The sequence below is a fragment of the Narcine bancroftii genome, chromosome 6 (assembly GCF_036971445.1).
Source record: "Narcine bancroftii isolate sNarBan1 chromosome 6, sNarBan1.hap1, whole genome shotgun sequence".
NCBI classification, from domain to species: domain Eukaryota; kingdom Metazoa; phylum Chordata; class Chondrichthyes; order Torpediniformes; family Narcinidae; genus Narcine; species Narcine bancroftii.
In genome coordinates, this window is record NC_091474.1 from 206,835,207 (window position 1) to 206,860,551 (window position 25,345).

General features: G+C 39.9%; 1 protein-coding gene across 9 annotated transcripts in view; it reads right to left on the reverse strand.

Moving 5' to 3' along the window:
* Positions 1 to 2,496: 2,496 nt before the first annotated feature.
* ankrd6b (ankyrin repeat domain 6b) overlaps positions 2,497 to 25,345 on the reverse strand; it is a 194,777-nt gene continuing 171,928 nt past the window's right edge. For all 9 annotated transcript variants that reach the window (XM_069887332.1, XM_069887329.1, XM_069887328.1 and 6 more), the window contains 5 exons: positions 21,009 to 21,191; positions 10,327 to 10,479; positions 9,454 to 9,567; positions 6,289 to 6,568; positions 2,497 to 3,416 (listed from right to left, as the gene is read on the reverse strand). In XM_069887332.1, the coding sequence (XP_069743433.1) occupies positions 2,866 to 3,416; positions 6,289 to 6,568; positions 9,454 to 9,567; positions 10,327 to 10,479; positions 21,009 to 21,191 (1,281 nt within the window). In that variant the 3' untranslated portion in view covers positions 2,497 to 2,865. The remainder of the gene's footprint in view (positions 3,417 to 6,288; positions 6,569 to 9,453; positions 9,568 to 10,326; positions 10,480 to 21,008; positions 21,192 to 25,345) is intronic.

The window sequence follows — 25,345 nt, forward strand, 5'->3', positions numbered from 1 at the left end:
GTATCTGAATTTTGTCTTGGTCTTTCTGCATGCAAGTGTGGAGTGCTTCTTTTGCTGAGTATGGAATTGAAAATGGTACTGTACTGAATCAAACTCACCCACCTGAGCTCAAGATGGTGGGGGGCGGGGAGGTGGAGGCCTTGGTTACAACGCTGAGGAACTCTTGCAGTGATGGCCAGGGGCTAGGCTGATTGACTGTAACATCCACATCCTTTTTCCTTGAATTATGTTTTTACTTTGATGCCTTTTTTTAAGCTTTTAGCCAAGATCAAATTCACACTGTCAGATGTTGACTGCCTTTTTACCTAGGACAATCACTGTCAACCCACTTCTGAAATTCACTTTGTTTGTCCATATTTGAACTGAGAAATCAAATGAAACACAACCTGGGAATTGGTAAGTACCACTGGATAGCATTGTTGAAGAGTAGACTGTCCAGTAATTAGCCAGATTGGACTTTGAATACCTGTTTGAACAGGAATTACCGGGGCAATGTTGGTTGAGATCTCAGGAGGAAGCCTAGCTGAATCATCTAGTCAACACTTGAGGCTCAACATGGTTGTGAATGATGCAACCTTTTCTTTAACGTTCTATATGTGCTGGGACCTGCCATCATTGAGGAAGGGGAATGGTTTTGAAGCTTTTTTTTCCCCCCATGAGTAGTCTAATTGTCTTCCACCATGAACAGCCATTATACAATGGTGAAACTCAAGATCCAGCAGAAAGTGAATCTAACTTTTGAAACTTTTTTTGTGCAAAGAATATTTGTTTTCCACAATTGTAGAACATTTGCCTGTTAATTTTCATACTCTGCTTTGTTTCAGCTCCCGGAGTATTCTTGATCCATTCACTCTTCATAGCCGTCTTTGGGTTAAAAACTTTTCTGACTTACCCTCACGTCCACCAACGCCAGGTTTCGGACATAAACAACAGCACCCAATCCCTTATCACTCTGCAGCTTTGTGAGCATTGCCACAACTCTTCCAGCCTTCATCTTATACATTCTTATTTGCTTTGCATTCTTTCCGATTCCAGACATGCTGAGAATTCCATCTTTAAACTCTCCCCATTTCCAGCAGTAAAACATTACGTTTGAATTTTTATTCCTCTTACATGGGATGTGAAAGTCATTGTACAAAATACTTCAAGACAAAAGAGTAACTATGGAAAAAGGGTCTCTTAAAGATCCACAAAGTTGTTTGTGTATGGAGCCACAGGAGAAGGATGAGACCTTTAATGAATATTTTTCATCCATATTTACCATAGAGAAAGACATGGAAGAGACACAGTACAGAAGAGGACATATTGAAGGCCATGAAATGCATAAAGATACATAACTCCCTGGGGTCTGATCAAGTGTACCCTCCGAAATTCTGACAGAGACATTTCATCACCACTGAGCACAGGTGAGGTGCTGGGAAACTGGTGGCTAATGTTGTGCCTTTATTTTAAAAAAGCTATAAGAATAAGCCAGGGAACTGCAGATTGGTGAGCTTAATGTTAGTAGTGGGTAAATTAATGATTGTGATTCTGAGAGACAGCATCAACTTGCATTTGGAAAGCGCTGATTTAAGGTGAGAGGAGAAAGATTTAAAAGGGACCTGAGGGGCACCTTCTTCATACAGAAGGTGATGAGTATACAGAACAAGCCACCTGAGCTTGTGGTAAAACTGGAACCATTTAAACATTAAAATGACATTTGTACAGGTATGTAGATAGTAAAGATTTAGAAATGCATTCAAATGGGTCTAGGTGGTTAAAATGGATACATTGGGCTGAAGCACCAATTTTTATAACTAATTCATGTGTGGTGGATTTGCCAGTGTCTAAAAGATTTTTAATACTTCTATTTTCATGTACAGATACCTTTTTTGTTTCTTGTGACCAAAAACAGTACAACTCCAATAAACCTGTATAGAGTTGTTCAGAAATCATGCTTCTTTAGAATCTGGTAAAATTGTTTATCTAGAGTGGAGCCAGCAATTTGGAGTGCTGGTGTATTTACTGTTTTATTATATGATTGTGTAACATTTGGGCAACACGGTTGACATAACGGTTAGTGTTATCCCCTTACACTGGCAATTTGGACTGGGATTCAAATCCCGCACTCTCTGTAAGGAGTTTGTACTCCCGGTTTCTGCGTGGTTTACCCTGGGGGTTCCAGTTTCCTCCAATCATTCAAAACATACCAGGGGTTGTAGGTTAATTGGGTGGCATGGACCAAAATGGTCTGTTACTGTGCTATATGTCTAAATTTTTTTAAAATTAAAGGATGTGGAAAAATAAACAAAGTCTAGACAGCAGACATGGTGGAATAAGACACAAAGCATTTCTCTGCTTGGAGTAAACAATTGGGATTAGGTTAAGCAGTTGTATCTGTGTAATGTTCATCAGAGAAAAAAGACAAGAAAGGACAGATGGCAGGAAAAATAGCCAGTTAACTAAAGATGGAGTGTTTTTGATTTGGAGTAAAAACAATAGTCTGACACCACCAAATTGAGGATGTTGGATCATTGTAGTTTTACTGCAATGTTTGCACTAAAGAGAATGATTTCCATTTTTTCATTTCCTGGGATTACACACACTTCTTCACTCTCCAACAGTAACAATTTACTCTATTCAGAGCCTTAAATCTTTCATCAGGGACTTAATATTGTGCATCATTTCAATATAGTACAAGGAAGCCTTGAAATATAATAATGTTAAATCAAAGTCAATTTTAATCTGAAATTACGACAAAATATTTTAATGCAAACTTTGAACTCAGTGTAAATCTATGTAATTGTATTAGATGGGAGGAATGCTAATGAGATCTTCACTGTTGGTATTCTTTCATATTCCGAAAATGTCTTTTATTTTCAGCTGCTAGCTTTCCTTTTGCATTTTAGTCCTCAGTTTCTGTAGCTCTTCTTCCAAACTTTTAATTTGTTCCAACAAAGCAACTTTATCTTGATTAGCTTTCTGATCAGCTTGAACTCTTGCTTCCTCAATCTTCCTTTCATACCACTTTTCCATGTGTGTGGAAACTGCCTCAAAAAAACACTGTGTGATTTCAAGAACTGGTGAGCTGTCCTTGATTTGTGGGTTGGGGTGGCCCATATGATGAGCAGCAGAAACTTGTTTTTGCCTGTGCCTTGAACTCAGAGATTTTTTAGTCTGAGTGCTTTTGTTTTGATTGCATCCACCAGGAGGTTGACCACTTGTTGCTTGGTCAGTTAAAACTGTATGTTCATGTGAAATCTGAAACTTTACATGCCCAGACTTGAGCAAAGGCTGCTCCAAAGGTGGAAACTCCTGGGGCGTTTTAACAGCAAGAGAGGAGTAACAGGCTCTTTCCTTCGGTCTAACCACTGGAGAAGTTGCCTGAGGCATATTTGGGGAAGAGTTGGAAACCGTCATAATATGCTGCATTGTTCCTGTAGAAAGAAAATGGTAAGTGACATGATATGAAAAATAAGACTGATATATATTTTTTTTAATTTCCAAAGCAATTCATACAAGTTTATAACACTAATATATTTTCATTGATGATTATTTACTGAAGATTGTCATTTCTGCTTGCACATCTCATTATTGTAGTGAAATACAGTAGAAGTCCAAAAATCTGGACTTTTCGAAAATTCTTAAACCTTTTTAATTTGCAGGTTTTTGTGTGCGTGCATGCATTCGCAAGTGCCCACATTTTTATCAAATGTTGACTTTATTATTTCTTTAAAACTGCTCATTTTAATAAATGAAGCATTTTGTATTTGCTGATGAATAAACAATCAAAATTTACCTGTTCATCTCTTCTTTATTCCTCCTTAAATTTCATTTGTAAAAGTACTGCCCAAGAATCTGGACCGACCCAACCCCTGAGCAGTTTGTATTTTCGGACTTCTACTGTACTTTTAATTTTAGTTTGAAAAATATTTTAACATTATTGTTCTCTCCTGGACTCCCTAAATTGTGGAGTGTTGTCATTTAAAATTCAATCATTGTTCCTTGAGCCTTGTTTATGTTCAAATGAGGAAGTATACCTCAAAGGACGTTGATCTCCACTATTCCTCCAAAAAGGCCCCTTCCTTATACAGAAGAAAAGAACATTTTTAAGCTGATGCATGAATTACACTGGAATCTTTAAAGGAAAGACAGCTGTTTTTTTTCACGGGTGAGAAATTTGTCCTTGTGCTAACAAAGGGGCCGAGATGGGGTCTGTTGGAAATCACTCTTCATCCAAATGATAATGTGGTGAATCTAGAGTACTGCAGAAATTCTGCCAGGCAATGTTTGATGGGCAAGAGTACCTATTGCACCTAGGATCATTCTGGAAGCCAGAAAGAATCAAGAACCATGTGACAGGAATTCTGCTCCGATGTACTGTAAATCCCACTGCACCCATATCTTTCCTGTCTCAGTCAATCTGTGGTATCAAACTATCCATCATTGGAATGTCCAATTTACGAATGGCTTCCATAATTAACATTTACAATTAAACTCAAATATTAGTTGGCGGAATTGAAAAGTTTAAAGTGAAGACCTAAATGGATTTTTAACTTAATTGACTGTTTCAAAAAGTTCCCGGCCATTTACCCCTTACTGAAAGTGGACATAAGAAGGGTGGAAGTTACTGTAATTCCCTTCCACACTGTGAAGGTAGCAATCCTCTTCCATTGTCCTCGGAACATGCTCCAACTTGTGAATGGGTTTCATGTTGTAAGCTAGACTTGTGCCAGGGAATTCCTCAAAACAGTTCAGCATCCCACACACCTTTTCGATTAATTTACTGAACCTGTCCTGCTACACTTAAGGATCTGTAAACATGCACTGTAAATTACCTTTGTTCTTGCACATCAATCTACATTCTCCCATTTATTCTGTGTTTCCTTGTTGCATCTCCTGGGAGCATTAAATTTAATTTTTGTCCCTAATCAGCTCCACAATTTATATTTTTAAGCAGCTAATTTTTGCTTCATTCACAGACTTCTTTTCTATGCTTCCCCTATGTTTTTAGTATAAATCACAAATACAGACACACAAGAATAAGTGAAGAATACTGAGCCCCTTGTTACCTTACTGGAAACAGGCTTCCAATCACAAAAACATTTATCAAAAATTACCTTTTGCTTCCTGCCTCTGAACCATTATCAATTCCAATTTGCAACTCATCATAGACTTTAACTTTATGACCACATGGGACCTTTGCAAAAGCCCTGCCAAAATCTGCATATGTTACATCAAACACTCTGCCCTTAGACCTTCAAAACTTTTAGTCAATTTAGTCATTACTTTCCCATGCTGCCTTTCCCAGATTAATCTGCATTTTCCTGACTAAAGCTTGTTACTATTCCGTAGTCTGGATTCCAGTAATGTATTCTTTACCAGTTAAACCAACCAGCTTGTAATTGCAATACACAAAATTGCTGGAGAAAATCCATAGGAAGCAAAGGGATATAACCGACATTTTGTTCCTGAGCCCTTTGTCAATGAATGAGCAAAAAGCAGACGTGGATCTGAATGAAAAGGTTGGGAAGTAAGTGGTTATTTGGTGGGGGGGGGGGGGTGGCAAGAGAAAAAAATCTGAGGTGATGGGGAGGGATTTATCATTCTGAAAGGAGAGAGAGATAGTGGGGAACTAAAGGTAAAGAGAGATACAGGGGAGGGGCCTAATGGAAACTGGAGAGGATGATGTTAATGCCTTCCAGTTGGAGAGTGCCCAGATAGAATATTAGGTGTAATTCCTCCAATTTACAGGTGGCTTCTGTTTGGCGGAGCATGAGGCTATGGATAGACATGGTGTGGGAATAGGGAGTGGAACTGAACTGGTTGGCCCAGTTATTGCATTGCCAAACCAAGGCCACATGAAAATTGGAGGAATCATGCCTCATGCTGGTTGGCCTGTGCTACTCTCCTTTCCTCCACCCACCTTTTTATTCAGGTGCCTGAAACATTATATGTGCCTTTCTTTCCTACTGACACTGCATGATCTGCTGACTTCTGCAGCACTTTTGTGTTTTGCATTCCAATGATAGCATTTGCAGACTTGCCTGTTTAACTGGCCTGTAATTACTTGGTTTCAACTCTTCCTACTTTCTTAAACAGTACAATGTGAGCAGTCCTTCACTCCTCTGATACCACACTAATGACCAGAGAGGATTTAGTAAAAACACAATTTCCTTCTTTCTTTTAATAGCATTTCACCTGGACCACTCAGATTAAGGTTCATTTTCATCTATTCTGTGCATCCCTTTTGGGGCTGTAACTTTGTACCTGATGGAATATCATGTTGATTGAGAAAGAATTGCCTACCTGATGCCTCATCAGAGGATTGGACTTTGGCACTTCCTGATTCATCTGACGAAGTATGGTGCAGATTAATGGAGGGCTGTTGTGATTGTTCTCCAGGTTGAGGCGTGACGGGATATGCCTGGAAACTCCTATGATCCCTGTTGATTTGCACAGTATCGATCGATGGCAGCGTCTCCCCATCTGGCCTTGTAGCTTTTGTCATCAGTTCTCCTGACAACATCAGCTCAAGATTTTGGAGCTTGGACAAACACCAAGATTTGACATCATCCACTGTTAAAGCCTACAGAGAAGTATAATTAAGCAGATAAAATGTTATACTAAATTTAAGAATAATTTGTTCAACTTGAGTGACAATTGCATAACATAAATGTGGACTGCCCTAGAATTTCTTGACTGTTTAAAAAGAAAATCACCTGTGCTCACTATTCAATTCATATTGAGTACAAGCCCTGCAATGTACAGAGGACATAAATGCGGTCATTGACAGCATGAGGCCAAGCTCCTCTCTCAGCATACAAAATGAGCTGGTTTAAACTCAGTCAAAATCTCCAAAAATAAAATTCATGATATTCAGCAGATTGATTTCCCAAGTAGGTGTTCTTCATCAAGTCTTGGGATAAAACATAACCAGTAACTACTCGTCAACAAGTTCAGGGTTGTACTTCTATGCATATCTTGAAACTTATTGTTCGGAATGGAAAATACCAGTTTCATATTGGATGATATTTTAACCATATAACAATTACAGCACGGAAATAAATAGGCTATCATGGCCCTTCTTGTCTGTGCCGAAAGACTGACCTGCATTCTGCCCATAACCCTCCACACCTTTTACATCCATATACCTATTCAAATTTTTCTTATAAGATTATATTGTACCTGCCTCCATCAGAAGTTCATTCCACACAGACCCCGCTCCCTTGTGTTGCACCTAAATTTTTGCCCCCTAACTCTCAGGATAAATCTCTCTGTCCTCAAATGGAAAAAAGTCTATCCACATCTACACTATCTATCCCCCTCAAAATGTTAAAGACCTCTATCATTTCCCCCCCCCTCCCCCATCTACACTGTAAGGAATAAAGACCTAACTTGTTTAACCTTTCTCTATAACTTAGGTGCTGAAACCCAGCGATCATTCTGGTGAATCTTCTCTGTGCTCTCTCTATTTTGTTCACATCCTTCCTATAATTTGGTGACTGAGCACAATACTCTAAATTTGGCCTCACCATACCTTGTACAATTTTAACATTATCTCCCAACTATTATACTCTATGCCACACATGTCAAACTCAGGCCCGCGGGCCAAATTTGGCCTGTGATATAATTATATTTGGCCCGCAAGATCATATCAAATATGTATTAGAGTTGGCCACCGCGCCAGTATAGCCCAAGCACAGCTAATACTACAAATCCCAGAATGCTTTGCAAATTAATTGGTGCCAGCCCGTCAGCCCGCTAATCGCCCCCACCTCCTCTCTTTACTTTCATTAGCATCTGCGACCTGTCGCCCAACTCACATGTAATAAACCCCTTACGAAAAATGGCCAAACGAAAGACAGAAAACGGGACCTTTCAAGACAGGTGGGAGGAAAACTATATGTTCATCATTTTAAAAGACAAACCTGTTTGTCATTGAAGCAAGTTGTCATTTTTTTGACTTGTTGGCTTGTGAAAAAAAATACTTTTAAAAGGAGCTTAAAGGCTATAGAGAAATATTATTTATTGAATTTGTTAATGCTTCTTCTGGAAAGAGTTTAACCAAAACTATTAATAAATATTTATTTTAATAAGAAAAAGTTTAACATTACATATGTTGAAAGAAGAGATGTTGTTGAAAATTTTCAATAAATATTTAGTTTGGCCCACGACTTAGTCCAAGTTTTTAATTTTGGCCCTCTGTGAATTTGAGTTTGACACCCCTGCTCTATGCTCTGATTTATAATGCCTTCTTCACTACCCTATCCAGCTGAGATTCCACTTTTAGGGAACTGAGTACCATTATACCTAGATCTCTCTGTTCATTCACCATGTATGTCCTATTTTGATTAGACCTACCAAAATGTAATACCTCACATTTGTCAGCATTAAACTCCATTTGCCAACTTTCAGCCCACTCTTCTAACTTGCCCAAATCTCTCTGCATCATTTGAAAACCTTCCTCACTATCCATAACCTATCTTCATATCATCTGCATACTTACTAATCTAATTTATCACCCCATCATCCAGATCATTAATGTATATTACAAACAACAATTGACCTAGTACATTTCCTTAGTAAATACTGAAGTAATAGTTCAAAATCTTCCCCATGTCTTTTGGTTCCACACATAGCTGACCACTCTGATTCTCTAAGGGACCAATTTTATCCCTCACTATCCTCTTGCTGTTAATATAACTGCAGGACCCCTTTGGATTTATATAACATTTTACAGTACGGAAGCAGGCGATATTGGCCCTTCTAGTCCGTACCGATTTATGTGAAAACTCCACTAGAAGGTTGAGATGGGATTTGATAGAGTAGATGTGAATAGGCTCTTTCCCATGAGGGTAGGGGAGATTGGTGCAAAACCTTAGGAGTAATATAAGGGGATGCTTCTTCACTCAGAGAGTGGTGGCTGAGTGGAATGATCTACTGGAAGAAGTAGTTGCGTCAGGGTCAGTTCTGTCATTTAAGAGGAGGCTCGATGAGTACATGGATGTGAGGAGATTGGAGGATTATTGGCAGGAAGTGGGTAGGTGGATCTAGTGGAGTTTCATGTAAATTAGTGTGGACTAGAAGGGCCGATATGGCCTGTTTCCATGCTGTAAAGTGTTATATGGTTTCAGATCTATAGCCCCTGAGAGGTTTTAGCAAAATCTCATGAGGCTGGTATTACATACGTATCCAACACCTATGAACGCATTAATAACTACACTGATTGATCTAAGTTTCTTTAAATGGAAATGATGACTGTAGAGTTTGATGCTTCTGAGGAATTGTACCCAGAAAGTGGGGCAAATTGAAGGTCCTCAGATAGTAAATGTCACCCTTGAATTTAAATGGAACAGACTTGCAGATACCACCCTCTTCCACATTAGATACAAGTATGTAATGAACTCCAAATAACCCTGTTTTTCAATTTTGGGGAGCATTGCTATTGGAAATCAGATGTTGTGATTCTACCTGCCGTTTGTCTCCTTCGAGTCGCTCCAGTACTGCACGTTGGTCGATACGATGTAGGCATTCCATCCGCTCTGCTGAAATCCGTTCAGATGTCAACTTTTTCAAGACTCTAATCTGAGGTTGAAATGCAAAACATGGAATAAAGCATCTGTACCTATCACTTTGCTAAATCCTACTGATTTGTTAATTCAGGAATGCTGGATAAATCTTCTTTTTTATCCGCTGTGATTGTTGAGATAGACTGAAAACTCGCCATCAATTTTGGTAACAAATATAGTATTGCCAATATGGTGCCATTCAACATTTATTGGGGCAACATGGTTAATGTAGCGGTCAGCACATTGATCGGGACCAGATTTTGAATCCTGCGCTGTCTGTCAGGAGTTTATATGTTCTCCCTTCCTGTGTGGGTTTCCTCCCACTGTTCAAAATGTACTGGGGTTGTAGATGAATTGGGTGTAATCGGGCAGCATGAGCTCTTGGGCCAAAATGGCTATATGTCAAAATTTTAAAACACAGGAAAAGACTTTTGACCAGTCAAATGAGAAAAGCTTTACAAACAAATTTTATTGAACTGAATGGGTTCTACCATTGGATCTCAATCTAATGTATTTTTATAATACCTAGTGGCCATAGTGCATTCTCTTAATCTTCGTAAATGTGAGTTCCAATTTCACTATGAATCCTGGGGATCTAAGCAGTGCATGCTAATTCTGAAGCTGTCGTCAAAGTACACAGATTGTCAAGGGCTTGATCTTATTTCACATAGGATCAGATACTAGTTTTAAACTGCAACATTACAAAAATAATGGAAATTCTCTGAACCAACAGGTTTACAGAAAACAAAATCTGGATACCAAACACCCCTCTTACCTCATGTTTATTCCTTCCTTCCAGTTCTTCAAGTTTTGTATTTAATTTTCCTTGCACAATCTCCAGTTCAGCTTTTATTTCTTCTTTTGTAGCTTCAAGACGATTTTCTAATTTGTTGATCAGTGGCTCACAACGGCAACCATTTATGGGGGCCTGAACAATGATAGTGTTATTAATGCAGCAAAAGGAAAAGAAAGGGCAGAAGGCAACTAAATAATGAGATGTTAGGATATTGCCAAAAGTTTGGTCAAGGAGGTAGATTTTAAGTAAGCACCTTGCAGCACTGGAGAGAGACCAGCAATACAATACTGTAAAGTCCTTCATCCATGGACAAGCAAAGCAATATCATGGGATTTTTTTTAAACTCAGCCCAATGACTCCATCACTGGTTCCTGATGCACTGCCATATTCCAGAAACAGAAGCAATTCAAGACTAGTGTCAAAACATCCTTCAAAATGTAGGAATATTTAACTGGCCCATGTCTGCTCAAAATGAAGTAACATTCAGAATGGCATCAACGATCTCCAATCCATTTGATGGGAGGACAAGGAATCCCAGCATAAACAGTGTAAGGAACATATACACCCTCCTCCCATCAATCAGCTCCTGCCCCACCTGAAGCAGAGTCTACAGATGCTGTCATCACCCTCACCAGCTACGTCACAACTGGAGGGAAAGGAGGAGTCACGTGATGGAGTAGTGGCCGGACGGTGAACTCCAGCCCTCTCCAGAAAAGTCGGGAAAAACAAAGGAAAACACAAAGGCACAGAAATAAAAGTTACAGAAAAGTGAGTATAAAGGTGGAAAGAAGATGGCGACAAAAAAAGAAAAATCGAAAGCAAGGGTAAGAAGAGAGGAAGAGAAGACAAAGGAGGAAAAAGGTGAAGGCCTTACCTGTCCGAAGAGGCCCGCTGCGGAGAGAGAAACCCGCTCCCTCAGGTCGGTAAATAATGGACTACAAAAATGGCTCACAGAGCCAAGTAAAAGTGCGCAACCGCGCATGAAAAAAAACACACCGACGGGAGGGGGGACCAGCTGGGGAGTCGATCTCCACAGCCGGCAACGACAGCTGCAGAACACCTGCAGCAAGAAGAGACCACAGAAGAATAGAAACAAGAAAGAAGAGGAGGAAAGGGCACCAAAGAAACAACAGATGGTCAACCCAGAGGAAGAAGAAGAGGAAGAGGAAGAGTACAGTGAAATAGAAGAAAAGAAAGGCAAGATAAAGGATATACTTGCTCTTATTAAAGGATACATGGAGTCATTTAAAGAATGGCAAACACAGGAATTTAAGGATTTAAGAAAAAGAATAAACAACACAGAAGAGAAAATAAATAAAATGGATATGACCTTAACAGAAATGGGAAAGAAAATGGACAAGATGGAAGAGCGGGCAGTAGCAGCAGAAATGGAGGTAGAAGACTTAAAAAAGAAATTGGAGAAATCTAATAAAAAAACTAAAGAAACACAAGAACTACTAGCTCAATAAATAGATACAATGGAAAACCATAACAGAAGAAATAACATAAAGATAGTGGGCCTTAAGGAAGATGAAGAAGGCAAGAATATGAGGGAGTTTATAAAAGAGTGGATCCCTAGGATGTCCAGAACTACAGCAAGAAATGGAAATAGAAAGGGCACATAGAGTATTGGCCTCTAAACCACAACCACAACAAAAACCAAGATCTATTGTAGTAAAATTCCTAAGATATACTACAAGAGAAAAGGTACTGGAGAAGACAATGGAAAAAGTAAGAGAGGGCAACAAACCACTGGAGTACAAAGGGCAAAAAATCTTCATTTATCCAGATATAAGTTTTGAACTCCTAAAGAAGAGAAAAGAGTTCAATACAGCAAAGGCGATTTTATGGAAGAAAGGGTATAAATTTATACTAAAGCATCCAGCGGTATTGAAAATATTTATTCCAGGACAACAAAACAGACTATTCTCGGATCCAGAAGAAGCACGAAAATTTGCAGAACAATTACAAAAATAGACTGAGGGAGGAAGACGGGTAATGAGAGTTAAAATGATCACGATTGATATGTATGTGGGTAAAGACAAAAATAGACTGAGGGAGGAAGACGGGTAATGAGAGTAAAAATGATCACGATTGATATGTATGCGGGTAAAGAGGTATAAGAGTGAATAGAGACAATGAGCATACATGAATGTATCTGTACTTAGAGGAAAATATAGATAGTATAGACAAGAATTAATAAGGGAAGGTAATGGAATAGAGAGAATAAGGAGGGAACTAAAAGAGTGACCTTTGTGACATATGAAAAGTGAAATCTTTTCTGGGGGAGGTGGGGTAGGGGGAAATAGCGGTCACTGCAAAATCAGTTGACGCTTGCGAGTGGATTCGCAAATCCAAATGGAGAGGGGAGATGTGGTTGTCCGACAAGGGATAAAGGACAACTCAGGAGGTGAAGGGGAGATTGGGGATAAATAAGATAGAAATAGGAGAATAAGGAAAATGTTGGATGTTGTAGGAATGTTGTCTTATAAAGAGTTGAAAATAAGAAAACAGAAATGGAAAAGGAGGAAAGGTAATGATGGAAAAACGGAAAGAGAAGATAAACAAAATATAAAAGGGCTACGCTGAACTATATGTCTTTAAATATTAATGGAATACATAACCAAATTAAAAGGAAGAAACTACTAAATTTAAATGAATAAATGTATTCCATTAGAAAAAATAACATATAGGTTAAGAAATAATATTGAAATATTCGAACAAGTATAGGAGCCTTACATTAAATACAATAGCGAAAACCTACTGGGGACAAACATTACCTAAGTTGATGGAAGGAGAAGGAAAGAAAAGAATGGACTCAGTAGAATTTCTGGTGTAATTTTGTTGAAGGACAACATTGTCTGACTGGCTTAATGCAACCTAGATTGTATACCTAAAATGGATGAGAGGGGGGGTGGGGGGGTGCTTTGGGAGGAAAGGGGGGGGGGAGAAAAAGTCACTGTATATGTGTGAAAAAGAAATAGTGTATATCATGGCTAATGTGATTTATGGTGTGAAAAATAAAAAATAAAAAAAAAAACAACTGGAGGGAAAGCAAGTTATCCTGAACTTCAAGGAGCTGAGTCAGTGCCACTTTTTTGGGAAAATTTTATTTACTTATTTGTATCATTACAAAATAAATGAATAAAACATCCATATCCAATGATACAAAAAATACTTATTCTCCCCAACCCCCTCCCACCCTTTAATATACAATAATACTAGCATATACAATCATTAATTATTATTAAAATTACTGATTAAGAGGAGTGGATATGGTAGAAAAGCTGGAGAGAAAATTATTAATAAAATCCATATATGGATTTCAAATACTATAAAAATTTTCAACTAGATTCCTTAAACTATATGTAATTATTTTCAAAGAAATACAATTTTGCATCTCATTATATCATCTTTCAATGATGTTTATTCAATATTATATCCTTTTCATAAATATCCCCAAATAAAAATATTCTTGAATCCTTTGGTATCTTTATCTTCAGAATTTGTCCTAATAATAAACTCAGTTAATTCCAAAACTTTCCACTTTTTCACAAGACCATACTGAATGCAAAGAAGTCCCTATTTCTTTCACACATTGAAAACGTTTATTTGAATAATTGGAATTGTCCATTGAACTTGTATGAAATATAATTGATGAAGAAAATTATTGAACCATTTGATAGCTAACATTTACTGTATTCGAAACAATTTCATGAAACAATTTTGACCAAATCTCCTCCTGAATTAGTATATTTAAATCTTGTTTCTTGTAATTTTATATACATGTTCATAATAAATTTCTTAACCACAAATGTATCTGTTATTTTATATCTTCAAATTGACTTTGTTTAGGGAGTCTCAAATCTGCTCCCAGTCTCTTTTTCAAATACATTTTTAATTGATAATATGCAAAAATTGTATTATTATATTTATCTTTTAATTGATCAAAAGTTTTTTTTTTAAATCCTAAAAAAACAATCTTTTATTCTCTGTATACCTTTACTATACCAATTGTCAAATAAAGAATTATTCAAAGTAAAATGAAGAAGTTGATTTTGTTTTAACCACATTTTTGGTAATTGATCATTTTTAATTCCTCTCTCAATGTGAATTCTATTCCATATTTTTAATATATGCTTTAATACTGAGAAATCTTTAGTTCCTTTAAACAACTCAAAATTTGCTCTGGAATAGTTTCACCAATTTTGTTCATTTCTATTTGAACCCATGCTGGTTTTTCACCCCTTTTGATAACAGGAGGACAAAAACATCAATTGAGCTGCTTTAAAATAATTGTTAAAGTAGTCTTAGTCCACCCTGATCAAATTTACATATTCATTTTTCTAAAACAATTCTCAACATCTTACCTTTCCAAAGAAACTCATATTATTTTATTCAAATATTGAAACAAGTATTCTGGTACATGAATGGTCAATGATTGAAACAAATATTGCATGCACTCTTGGAAAAATATTCATTTTAATATAACTCACTCAACCTATAAACATTATTGGTAAATCTTTCTATCTTTTCAAATCCTCTTCCAATTTTAACAATGGTAAATAATTTAACTTAAACAAATTATTTATATTAATTCCTAAAAATTTAATTGCTTCATTTTGCCATTTAAATTTTGTCAACCTTTTACATTGAGAATAATCCATATTCACCATGGGCATTATTTAATTTTTATCAACATTAACTTTATAACCCGATACCAACCCATATTCTTTTAATCTTTCATTCAACTTATTTAAAGGTATTTCTGGTCTCATTAAATATACTATAACATCATCAGCCAAATAAACTAATTTTATGTTCCTTATTACCTACTTCAAATCCTTTAATTTCATTCTCAGTTCTAATTACTTCTGCCAATGGCTCAATCACTAACGCAAATAAAAAGGGTGATAATGGACAACCTTGTCTAGAAGACCTTTCAAGCAAAAAGGGTTGTGAGATTTGTTTCTTCGTAATCACTTTTGTTTTTGGAATCCCCAAAGCATTAAGTGCATCAAATAAAAAATCCCATTCCATTCGATCTTTCTCTGCATCTAATGCTGCTACTGCAGGAGTCTTCTTATTTTGTGCTATATTTATAAAACTTAAAAAATTTAGCTATATTATCTGCTACTTTTCTATTTTTAATAAAACTAGTTTGGCAAAAATTCAGCTAATCTATTAGTTGACAATTTCGATACAATTTTCTAGCCTGTATTCAATAATGATATAGATCTATATGATGAAGGCTGTAACCAATCTTTTCCTTTTTTTCAGAATTACAATTATTAATGCTGTTTTGAAAGATTCTGGCAAATCATGAACTTCTTTCATTTGATTAAATACCTCCATTAATACAGATATTAATAACTCCTTAAACTCTTTATAAAATACTGGTGGAAAATCATCTTCACCTGGCACCTTATTCTGAAAAGACATTAGGGTCTCATAAAATTCTATTTCTGAAAAATTCTTGGACAGTCTTAACTTTTCATCCTCCTTTAACACTGGTAATTTAACTTGTCTCAAATAATCTCTTATTTTATTAACTTTCATCGATTCTGAATGATCAAGTTTAGCATAAAAGTCTTTAAAATTATCATTTATTTCCTGCATTTTATGTTATCTGTCCTGATAATTTCTTAGTTGCAATTGTTGTTCTAGAAATTTGTTCCTTTTTAATTGCCATGCTAAAACTTTATGAGCCCTTTTACCCAACTCATAATATTTTCATCGTGTTCTCATTATATCTCTCTCCACTATATAGGTCTGCTCAGCATTAAGTCTCAATTTCTTCAACTCTAACAATTTTCTCTTCTCCTCATCTTTAAGTACTTGAATTTCCTTCTCCAATGTCATTATTTATTTATCTAACTGAATTACTTCTTTCATATTCTTTATTTATTTTTGGTATAACTTATTATTTGACCTCTCAAATATGCCTTCATAGAATCCCGTAATACAAACTTACTTGCAACTGAATCTTTATTAGTATCTAGAAAAAAATTATCTGTTGCCTCATATACCCTTTCTTCAACAAAGTTATATTTAACCTCCATCTATAACCTACCTTTTGTTCTTCCAATATAGACAAAATTAAAGGTGAATTATCTGATAAAACCCGCGCTTGATATTCCACTCTTCATACTCTGTATTGAAATTGTACAGAAATTAAAAACATATCTATCGTGAATATGTTTTAAATCGAAAAGAATAATCTCTTTCATTTGGGTGAGTTTTTCTCCAAATCTGTTACCATTTTTGCTAACATTCTATCTCCCGATCTATCTAATCTAGGGTCCAAAGCAAAATTAAAGTCTCCTCCCAATGTAACTTCTCCCTTGGCATTTGATAAATTCATGAAGACATCATCTATATTTGGTGCATATACATTCATTAAGGTCCACTGATCTGAATAAATCTGGCAATTTACCATAACATATCTACCCACTACATCTATACTAATATCCGATATTTTAACTGGTAATTTTTTATTAAATAATATTACTGTACCTCTAGCCTTAGAATTAAAAGATGATGCTATTACTGTCCCTACCCAATCTATTGTTAATGTTTCTTTTCCATCAAATGTGTTTCCTGTAAAAAAAAACTTTTTTATATAAACTAATAATTTTTTCCATTTTATTTGATTCTGAATCCCATTAATATTAATACTAATAAAATTCAATTTATCAGCCATCTAATCTTTCATAAAGTCCAATAACTGTCCAACTTTCCACCCAACTCCTCTCACATCCAAAATACTAACTAAATATTTCATAATACAATTGTTAAATTCAGATGCATTAAAGAGAAAAAAGAAAGGAAACAAAGAAAAGGACAGAAACCTTAACCCTCCCCCCCCCCACAAAAGCGTTCATTAATAACAATATGTCTTTACACCCCTGATCTGTAGGAGTTGCGATCAAAAACCACACCTGCTCACTAGATTCCGTAGCGGCCAGGCTCATACTCCCACTTAACTCCCCCAAAATATTATACAATCTCATGCCTCAAATCTACTCAAACTTACAGTGATCAATTCATTTTTTACACAGATCTATCGGGTAAAACTGTCCTCCCTAATATTCTCTCTCCTCCTAAACTTTTTTCATTATATATCCCCAACTGCAATCTTTCTGCTTCCTCCCTCTCTTCAGATATCTATCAGTTCTCGTCTCATTTTCTCAGGCAGCAACTCTGCAAACACTTTCGCTTCATTGGGTTCCATAAAAAAATCTTTAAGACTGCTGGGTACCTTAAAACAAAAGTGTAACCTTTTTTCCATAGCACATTTTTAACAGCATTGAATTCTTTTCTTTTTTTCAACAAACCAAAACTTATATCAGAGTAAAAGAAAATTTTATTATCATTATAAATCAATGGCGATTCACTTGCTTCACAGCCAGCTCCGAGGTCTTCTCCCTCACTTCATAACGAAGCAATTTGACCAGAATTGAACGTGGCTTCTGATCCAGCTGTGGCTTAGGTCATAATGCTCGATGTGCTCTTTCAATCTCAACATCTCCTTGAAATTCAGTTACCCCCCAAAGTTTGCGGAATCCAACATTGTAAAAAATCTCTTCATATCTTGTCCTTTGTCACCTTCTTTAACGTTAAGTCTATCAATTTTTTGAGTTCATTGTTCTTTAGTTTGTATTGGAGGATTTAAACCATGCTTTTTGCCTCAGCTTTAAACCATGTTTTTTTTTTAAATTTTGCAGCCTTTGCTTCTGCACGGCTGAGAACCTGCTTGTTTTTTTAAGAATCAGCAGACATAAGCTAAATTCCACCGAGGGGCCAGAGATGCAGTTATCTGACGAAAGGACATCTGTGTACCAAGAACATTTTGTGTTTTGGTGACAGACTGTCAGAGGCCTAGCCTTGATGCATTTATTCAAAGTGATAAGCTATGAGTAAGCAATTTTTGGGTAATATAAGCCATGGTCCCGCTGCTGAAGAGAGAGACTCTCTGAGGGGTGGCAACACCTCTCAGCAAGAAGAAGAACTTCGAGAGTCCAGACAACATCCCGGTCAGGGGAGGTGGAGAAGCTGCTACTGGCGTCCTGACAACCTACTACAAGTGTGCAGTCGTTGCCTCACTTCGGCAGTTGGGACCAGTCCAAGTGTTGATAAGTATAGTTGGGAAGGGCTTGCATATTGTAGTTTGAAATCAGCTTTTGAATTTGTAATAAACATTTGTATAAACTGAACTGCTCTCGGTGTGTGTGTCTATTTTCTTTCGGTAGCTCAAACACTGTGACCAATCTAAAATGAACAAAATGAGAGGTATAAGTTTACCCAAGACATAGTTACAGCTGCTTCAGCTTGAACTTTCATTTGCTCTTGAACATGCTGAATTTCAAATTCATTACCTTTAATTTTTCATCCATCACTTCAAATTTTTGTTCCATTTGCGACAGTATTCTCTCCACCTTCTTTGTAGTACCCTTATTTTCAATTATACCCTCATTATATTTTTTAACTTCCATTGTTAACTGTAGCAAAGTTTGCTGGAAAGAATTCATAAACTACTTTACAGTGGTAGATACGTAAGACTCTTTTATTGTCTCCTCTCTTTTTTTGCCAAATGTTTAACACACATTTCTTCTTCTTCCTCCTCTTCTTGATCACTGGAGCTGGAGGCTTCTTGAGCTTTTCTTAAAAATTGCCTCCTTTTTTTGTGCTCTGTGCATGTGTGACTCCTCGCGTAGTCGCAGTGTCACTTTGGCAGACGGCCATTGTCGGGGGAGACCTTGGACAGTGATGTCCAAGGTCTGCCCAGCTCCAGGCTTATCTCCAGGATCCTTCTTCAAGTTCTTGAAAATAACAGTCGTTTTATCTTTCTTAGGTGGCATTGTATATTGTTCTGTGGGCCTTCTGATAGCTCCCTCTTCTATTTTCTTTCAATCAATTCAGGCTTCTTGACTCTTTTTATTTTAAACTTTTTTGGAGAGAGTAGAAAATTCCAGTCCAGCCCCACATCACCACGTGGCACGCCGCCCGAGTCAGTGCCACTTGTGCCCAAATTTGTAAAAATAGAAGTGAGCCCATTAAAAGTTTTACAACAAACTGCCAGGTCTTTGAATTTGTAATATTTTTCTTTGAGGTGCATGGTTATAATATGGTGTAACTATGAGGCACTGTGGCACACTGCTGCTCTCGTAGCTCTAGTGATTTGGTGCCTGCACATTCTCTTTGGTATCATGTGGGCATTAGCTTGCTCTCACATCCCAAATATGTGTTGCTTAAGTTATACGGAGAAATTGGCTAGGCTGGGTCTATTTTCTTTGGAGTGAAGGAGACTGAAAGATAGAGGTATACAGAATAAAGGGGCAACGGTAGAGTAGATACCCAGAGTCCTTTTCCCTCGGTAGGGTTATCCAAAGCTAGAGGGCATGTTTAAAGTGAGGTTTTAAGGGACCCTTGAGTCTTTCTGGCTATCCAGACTACGCGAGGAGTCGCACATGCACAGAGCACAAAAAATGGAGGCAATTTTTAAGAAAAGCTCAAGAAGCCTCCAGCTCCAGTGATCAAGAAGAGGAGGAGGAGGAAGAAGAAGAAGAAATGTGTGTTAGACATTTGGCCAAAAGACAGGAGACAATAAAAGAGTCTTATGTATCCACCACTGTAAAGTAGTTTATGGATTCTTTCCAGCAAACTTTGCTACAGTTAACAATGGAAGTTAAAAAAATATAATGAGGGTATAATTGAAAATAAGGGTACTACAAAGAAGGTGGAGAGAATGCTGTCGCAAATGGAACAAAAATTTGAAGTGATGGATGAAAAATTAAAGGTAATGAATTTGAAATTCAGCATGTTAAAGATGATGGTTCCTTTCAGTCAGTTTGTGGGGTTTATACCCCACTCCTCAGAAAGAGCAATGTGTGTGTGAATGGATTTAGATGAGCAGCGGTTGCAACAGGTCCACACCTACCCTCTCAACATCCCCTCCTAGATCCATCCTGGCTGGGGACGGTTCTGTTGCAATGAATGATCAGAACAAGCTTCGATGCAAGAGATGCCCTTTCTGCGCTTCACGACACGCGTTTGCTACATGGCCACTGACCCTACGAGATGGTTTTTCCGCCATTTGACAGGTTTTGTTTTTCATCCTGCAGTGTTTCTAGCCACCCTCTGCACCAGGCAAGCCGATTTTGTCAGCGACTACCCATGGGTTACATGGTGCCAGAAGCACTCAGACGAATGATCTGACACCAGGGAATCTGAGTAGTTGGTATCTGGAATGAGTTGCCACGGGAAGTTTGAAAAAAGAACACACAACAAAAATGCTTGTATGTAATTATGCTGGAACTCTGGGAAAGAGCAGCGAGCAACTCTGCCATGGGCACAGCTCGTTAACATGGTAGAAGGAAAAGTGGGATGCATCCAATTCTGGGAACAAATACCCCTGCAGTGACTCCCAATCTATGAAACATCACATTATGTTCAATTCTATTTATTTGTCTTCAATTTAAATAAACAAACACGACCTTTCAGCATGAGCCAAAGCACTTCACAGACTTGATCAGACACAGTTGCACCTCATTTCTCCCATTTTAGCAGCCATTGACTAGATAAGACAGACTGCCATAAAGTGAGGTTTTCATGTTACTCTCAAGGAAACGACGGCAAACAGTACAGAAATGTACATTTACCTGCATGATTTTTCCATCTTTGTTCCTATACAATGTGTAGAGCTGGTAGGCACGGAGATTATTAGGGAGGATGCCATGCTGTGTTGAGGAACAGCAGCAGTGTTTACTTCTCCTTTTCCTGGCATGTCTGTTGTCTTGCTGAGGTTGCTGGATAATCATTGGAAGGTCAGAAAGAGTGGAACTCTGCACAATAAATACACAGAGAGAAGCATTTTGTTCAAAGCCTAGAATCCATTAAATATCTAACTTGTTCAACACATTCACCCTGGAATATACACGACAATGTTAAGTTTCACTATGCACAAATTCTAAAAGAACAAAGGGACTCAATAAGAGGTGAATTTAGGTAAATCAAGAAGCAGAATTACATGTGAGAGGTAACTTATGGAGGAAATCGGCTCGGAGATCCTATGGCTGTCGTGGAAGGCTAATCCAAGTGACTCAAGTCGAATCACATTTTGAATGAATGAAAGTTTATCGTCATATGCACAAATACAATATACAGATTCCATGAAAATCCGACTTGCGGCAGCTTCCAAGTTAACTAATGATACTGACAGCAGCAATGCCGCTGGTGCAGACCTGGGAAAGTGGGGAGCGGAGACACAACGCTGCTCTGCATGGTCCCACTGCCCAGTCCTAAAGCCAATGGTGCCATACATGCTTTAAATAGCCTGGTAAAGGAGCCAACTGTTTTTTTTTTCTTAAAATCCTGCAACCACAGGGCTCTATGCCCAAGATGGCAGCATCTGTCCTGGCCAGTGCACCACAAGGGGTTGCAGACCCTGGAGGAGCAGCAGATACGCTGGGCACCAGAAATGGGAGAACACCCCCTATTGAGAAAGAGAAGCATGCGAGATGACCACAGCAGTGGATGAGCTAGGTGCTCGGTGCCTGAAGGACCCACACAGGCTGCGGGCGTTTGGCAACATACAAGTGAATGATTCACACAGGCTGCAGGCAAATGGCTGATGGGAACTAGGTATCGGAGCTGGGATTCAAGAGGGTGCTAAGAGCAAGAAGGAATCCCGAAAGGCCTCTGGCTCTGAAGGCTTCCTGATCATACCTAGAGCTCAGGTTGCCAATGGATTGATCAGTAGTCTGTGGAGCTGCTAGAGGGAATCCACAGACACTCGGTGTATCTCTTATTTTAAGGGCCATTAGACAGTGCTCATGACCATTGCCTTTCGGCAGACAGAAGTTGAAGTATCCGGCGCTGTTTGTAAGGGGTTTGTGTGTTCTGGCCATGTCTGTGTGGGTTTCCTCCCACCCTTCAAAACATTCGGGGGTTGTAGGTTAATTTGGTTTAATTGGGCTGCATGGGCTCGTGGGCTGTTACAGTGCTGCATGACTACATGTAGTATATGTACTCGTGTAATCGTTGATGCTACGTAATAGTCAACCCTTCTCCCCACCATCCCCTTCTTAGGCCAAAAATCAGGTGTTTTTGTATGACCTGTGTAAAAGTTGCACCTCACCCCTCCCCCCCCAATTTTTCAGCTCCAACCGCCCGCCCATCCAAGCTCCCGATGCCCTGACAACGGACCCATGCCCCAGTGCCAACCCATCCAAGCTCCAGCTGTGGATCTTTGCCACGGACACCCATCCATCTGAAACCCCAACGCCCAAGTCACTTGCTCCTCTGAACTCCCAACCACGGATCGTCGCCCTGGCTGCCAGCCCATCTGAATGCCCAATGCCCCAGCCGGCTGTCCATCCGAACTCCCAAGTGCAGATCCTCCGCTAACCTATCGCTAATCCGAGCTCCTGACTGTGGACTTAGCACCCGGCCATCTGAGATCCCAAGGGCAGTACTTTATGAAGTCAAAGGTTTGACTAGTATATTGGCCCAAAAATGTGGTCCTGTGGCAATACGCCATTAGGTAGGTGAACCAGCCCCACTTGTCACGCACGTGGCGGGGCACCATCGGGGGTTTCCTCCCGCACTTGGCGACCCACCTGACACCCCGGTGACATTGGGGGGTCCCCAGCATGGTTCTCAGCCAGGTCCGGGCTGGGAGTATAAGACCAGCCAGGAAGCCCACAATAAATCAGTTTTGCTCACTGAACTCAACCCGTCTGGTTGTGCGATCCTTCAGTTAGCAGTGTAGCCACTGCTACAATCGGTGACCCCAACAGGTTCAAACGTCTTTGAACCCGATATGAACGACTCTTCGATCAACGCTATAGCCATCAAGCTTCCTGATTTCTGGGTTCAGGAACTGGAGACCTGGTTCAGCCACGCAGAGGCTCAGTTTCACCTCCTCCAGATTTCATCAGATTCGACCAAGTTTTACCATGTGGTCGCTGCCCTGGACCAGGCCACCACCAAATGAGTGCTGCACCTCGTTCAGCACCCACCTGCGAAAGATAAGTACGGGCTCACTGGCTCCCTCGACCTCTCCAGGTGCCAGCGTGCCGCTCGGATGCTGTGTCTCGATGCCTTGGGGGACAGAACTCCAATCGAGTTAATGGACAAGATGCTCGCACTCATGGGTGATCACACCAACTGCCCACTCTTCGAATACATCTTCTTGACCATCTGCCCGAAGAGATTAGGCCATTGCTGTCCCAGGAGAGGTTCAGCGACACTAGGAAGGTCACTCAAAAGGCTCAGGAGCTATGGCTTGAACGATTCCCGGAGGGCTCAGCAGGTTATGAGTCATGGTTATGATCACGCTAAGCCTTCTTCTAGCGCTACGGTGGAACACCCGGCCCCTGCAGGGGCCTCAAAGAGCATATCCAGAAGCAAGCCATCCACTTCAGGCCTCTACTTTTTCCACCAGGGCTTGGGGACCCAAGGCTCGGAAGTGTCGTCAGCCTTGCTTGTTCCAGGGAAATGAGCAGGCTGGCCTCTGTTAATGGCTGTGGTGGCTGGCCAAGAACACAGCCTTCTCTACCTGTAGGATTCAGTCAGCGGCCGACGATTCCTCATCGACACCGGAGCCCAGATCAGCGTCATCCCGGCCACAGCCATCGAGTCCCGGAATCGGCCTCAAGGACCTTCCCTCCATGCAGCCAATTCGATGGAGATCCAAACGTATGGAGACAAGACCGTCCACTTCCAGATTGGCCAGCGGAAGTTTTCATGGAGTTCACCGTTTCGTCCCTCTCAACCACCATCCTGGGTGTCGACTTCCTCCTCGCCCACGGACTCCTGGTCAATATTCGAGGTAGGCGACTAGTAGATGCCCGTACCTTTCAATCCGTTCGCCTCAACGCCTCCTGCACAGAGCAGCCGCAGATGGCCACGGTCAGCACACCCAAGGATGAGTTTCAGCGTATCCTGGACGAGTTCCCATCCCTCCTCAAGCCACAGTTCTCTGCCGCCTCACCATGCCACAGGGTGTTTCATTACATCCCCGACCCAACGCCCGCCAGTCCATGCCAAGGCACGCCGGCTCCCACCGGATAAGCTCCAGATAGCTAAGAAGAATTCTTGCATCTGCAAGAGCTGGGGATCATTCAATGCTCTGGCCTCACCACTCCACCTGGTCCCAAAAGCCTCCAGCGGCTGACGCCCATGCGGAGATTATCTGACCGTTACCCGATCCCTCACATCCAGGACTTTATGGCCAACCTGCATGGTGCGAGAGTATTCTCCAAGGTCGACCTGGTGCACAGGTATTATCAAATCCCAGTGCACCCCAAGGACATAGCCAAAACGGCCATCATCACCCCCTCCAGCTTGTTCGAGTTCCTACGCATGCCATTCGGGCTCAAGAACGCCGCCCAGACCTTCCAGCGCCTTATGGACATAGTGGGCAGGGATTTGAATTTCGTGTTCATTTACCTGGACAACATCCTTGTTGCCAGCAGAGACCAGGCACAACACAAATCTCACCTGCGCACCCTCTTCTCCCAACTGGCTGACTTCGGCTTAATGATCAATCCAGCCAAATGCCAGTTCGGGAATGAGTCCATGCAGTTCCTGGGCCATACCATCACAGCCGAAGGAGCTATACCTGCCGCTACAAAGGTCGCTGTAGTCAGGGAGTTCCCACGCCTGGACAACCTCAAGGGCCTACAGGAGTTCACAGACATGGTCAATTTCTATAACCGCTTCATTCCAGGCGCTGCACACATCATGCAGCCGCTCTTCGCCCTCATCGTGGCCAAAGACAAGATGCTCGCCTGGACTCCAGAGGCCAGCAAGGCATTCGAAGCCACGAAAGATGCCCTCACGAAGGCTACCCTGCTCGTCCACCCATGCATCAATCTGCATATGGCGCTCTCCGTCTATGCCTCTACTACAGCCGCCGGAGCCATCCTGGAGCAGCAGGTGAATGGACAGTGGAAACCACTGGCATTCTTTAGCCGACTTCTTCGCCCACAGG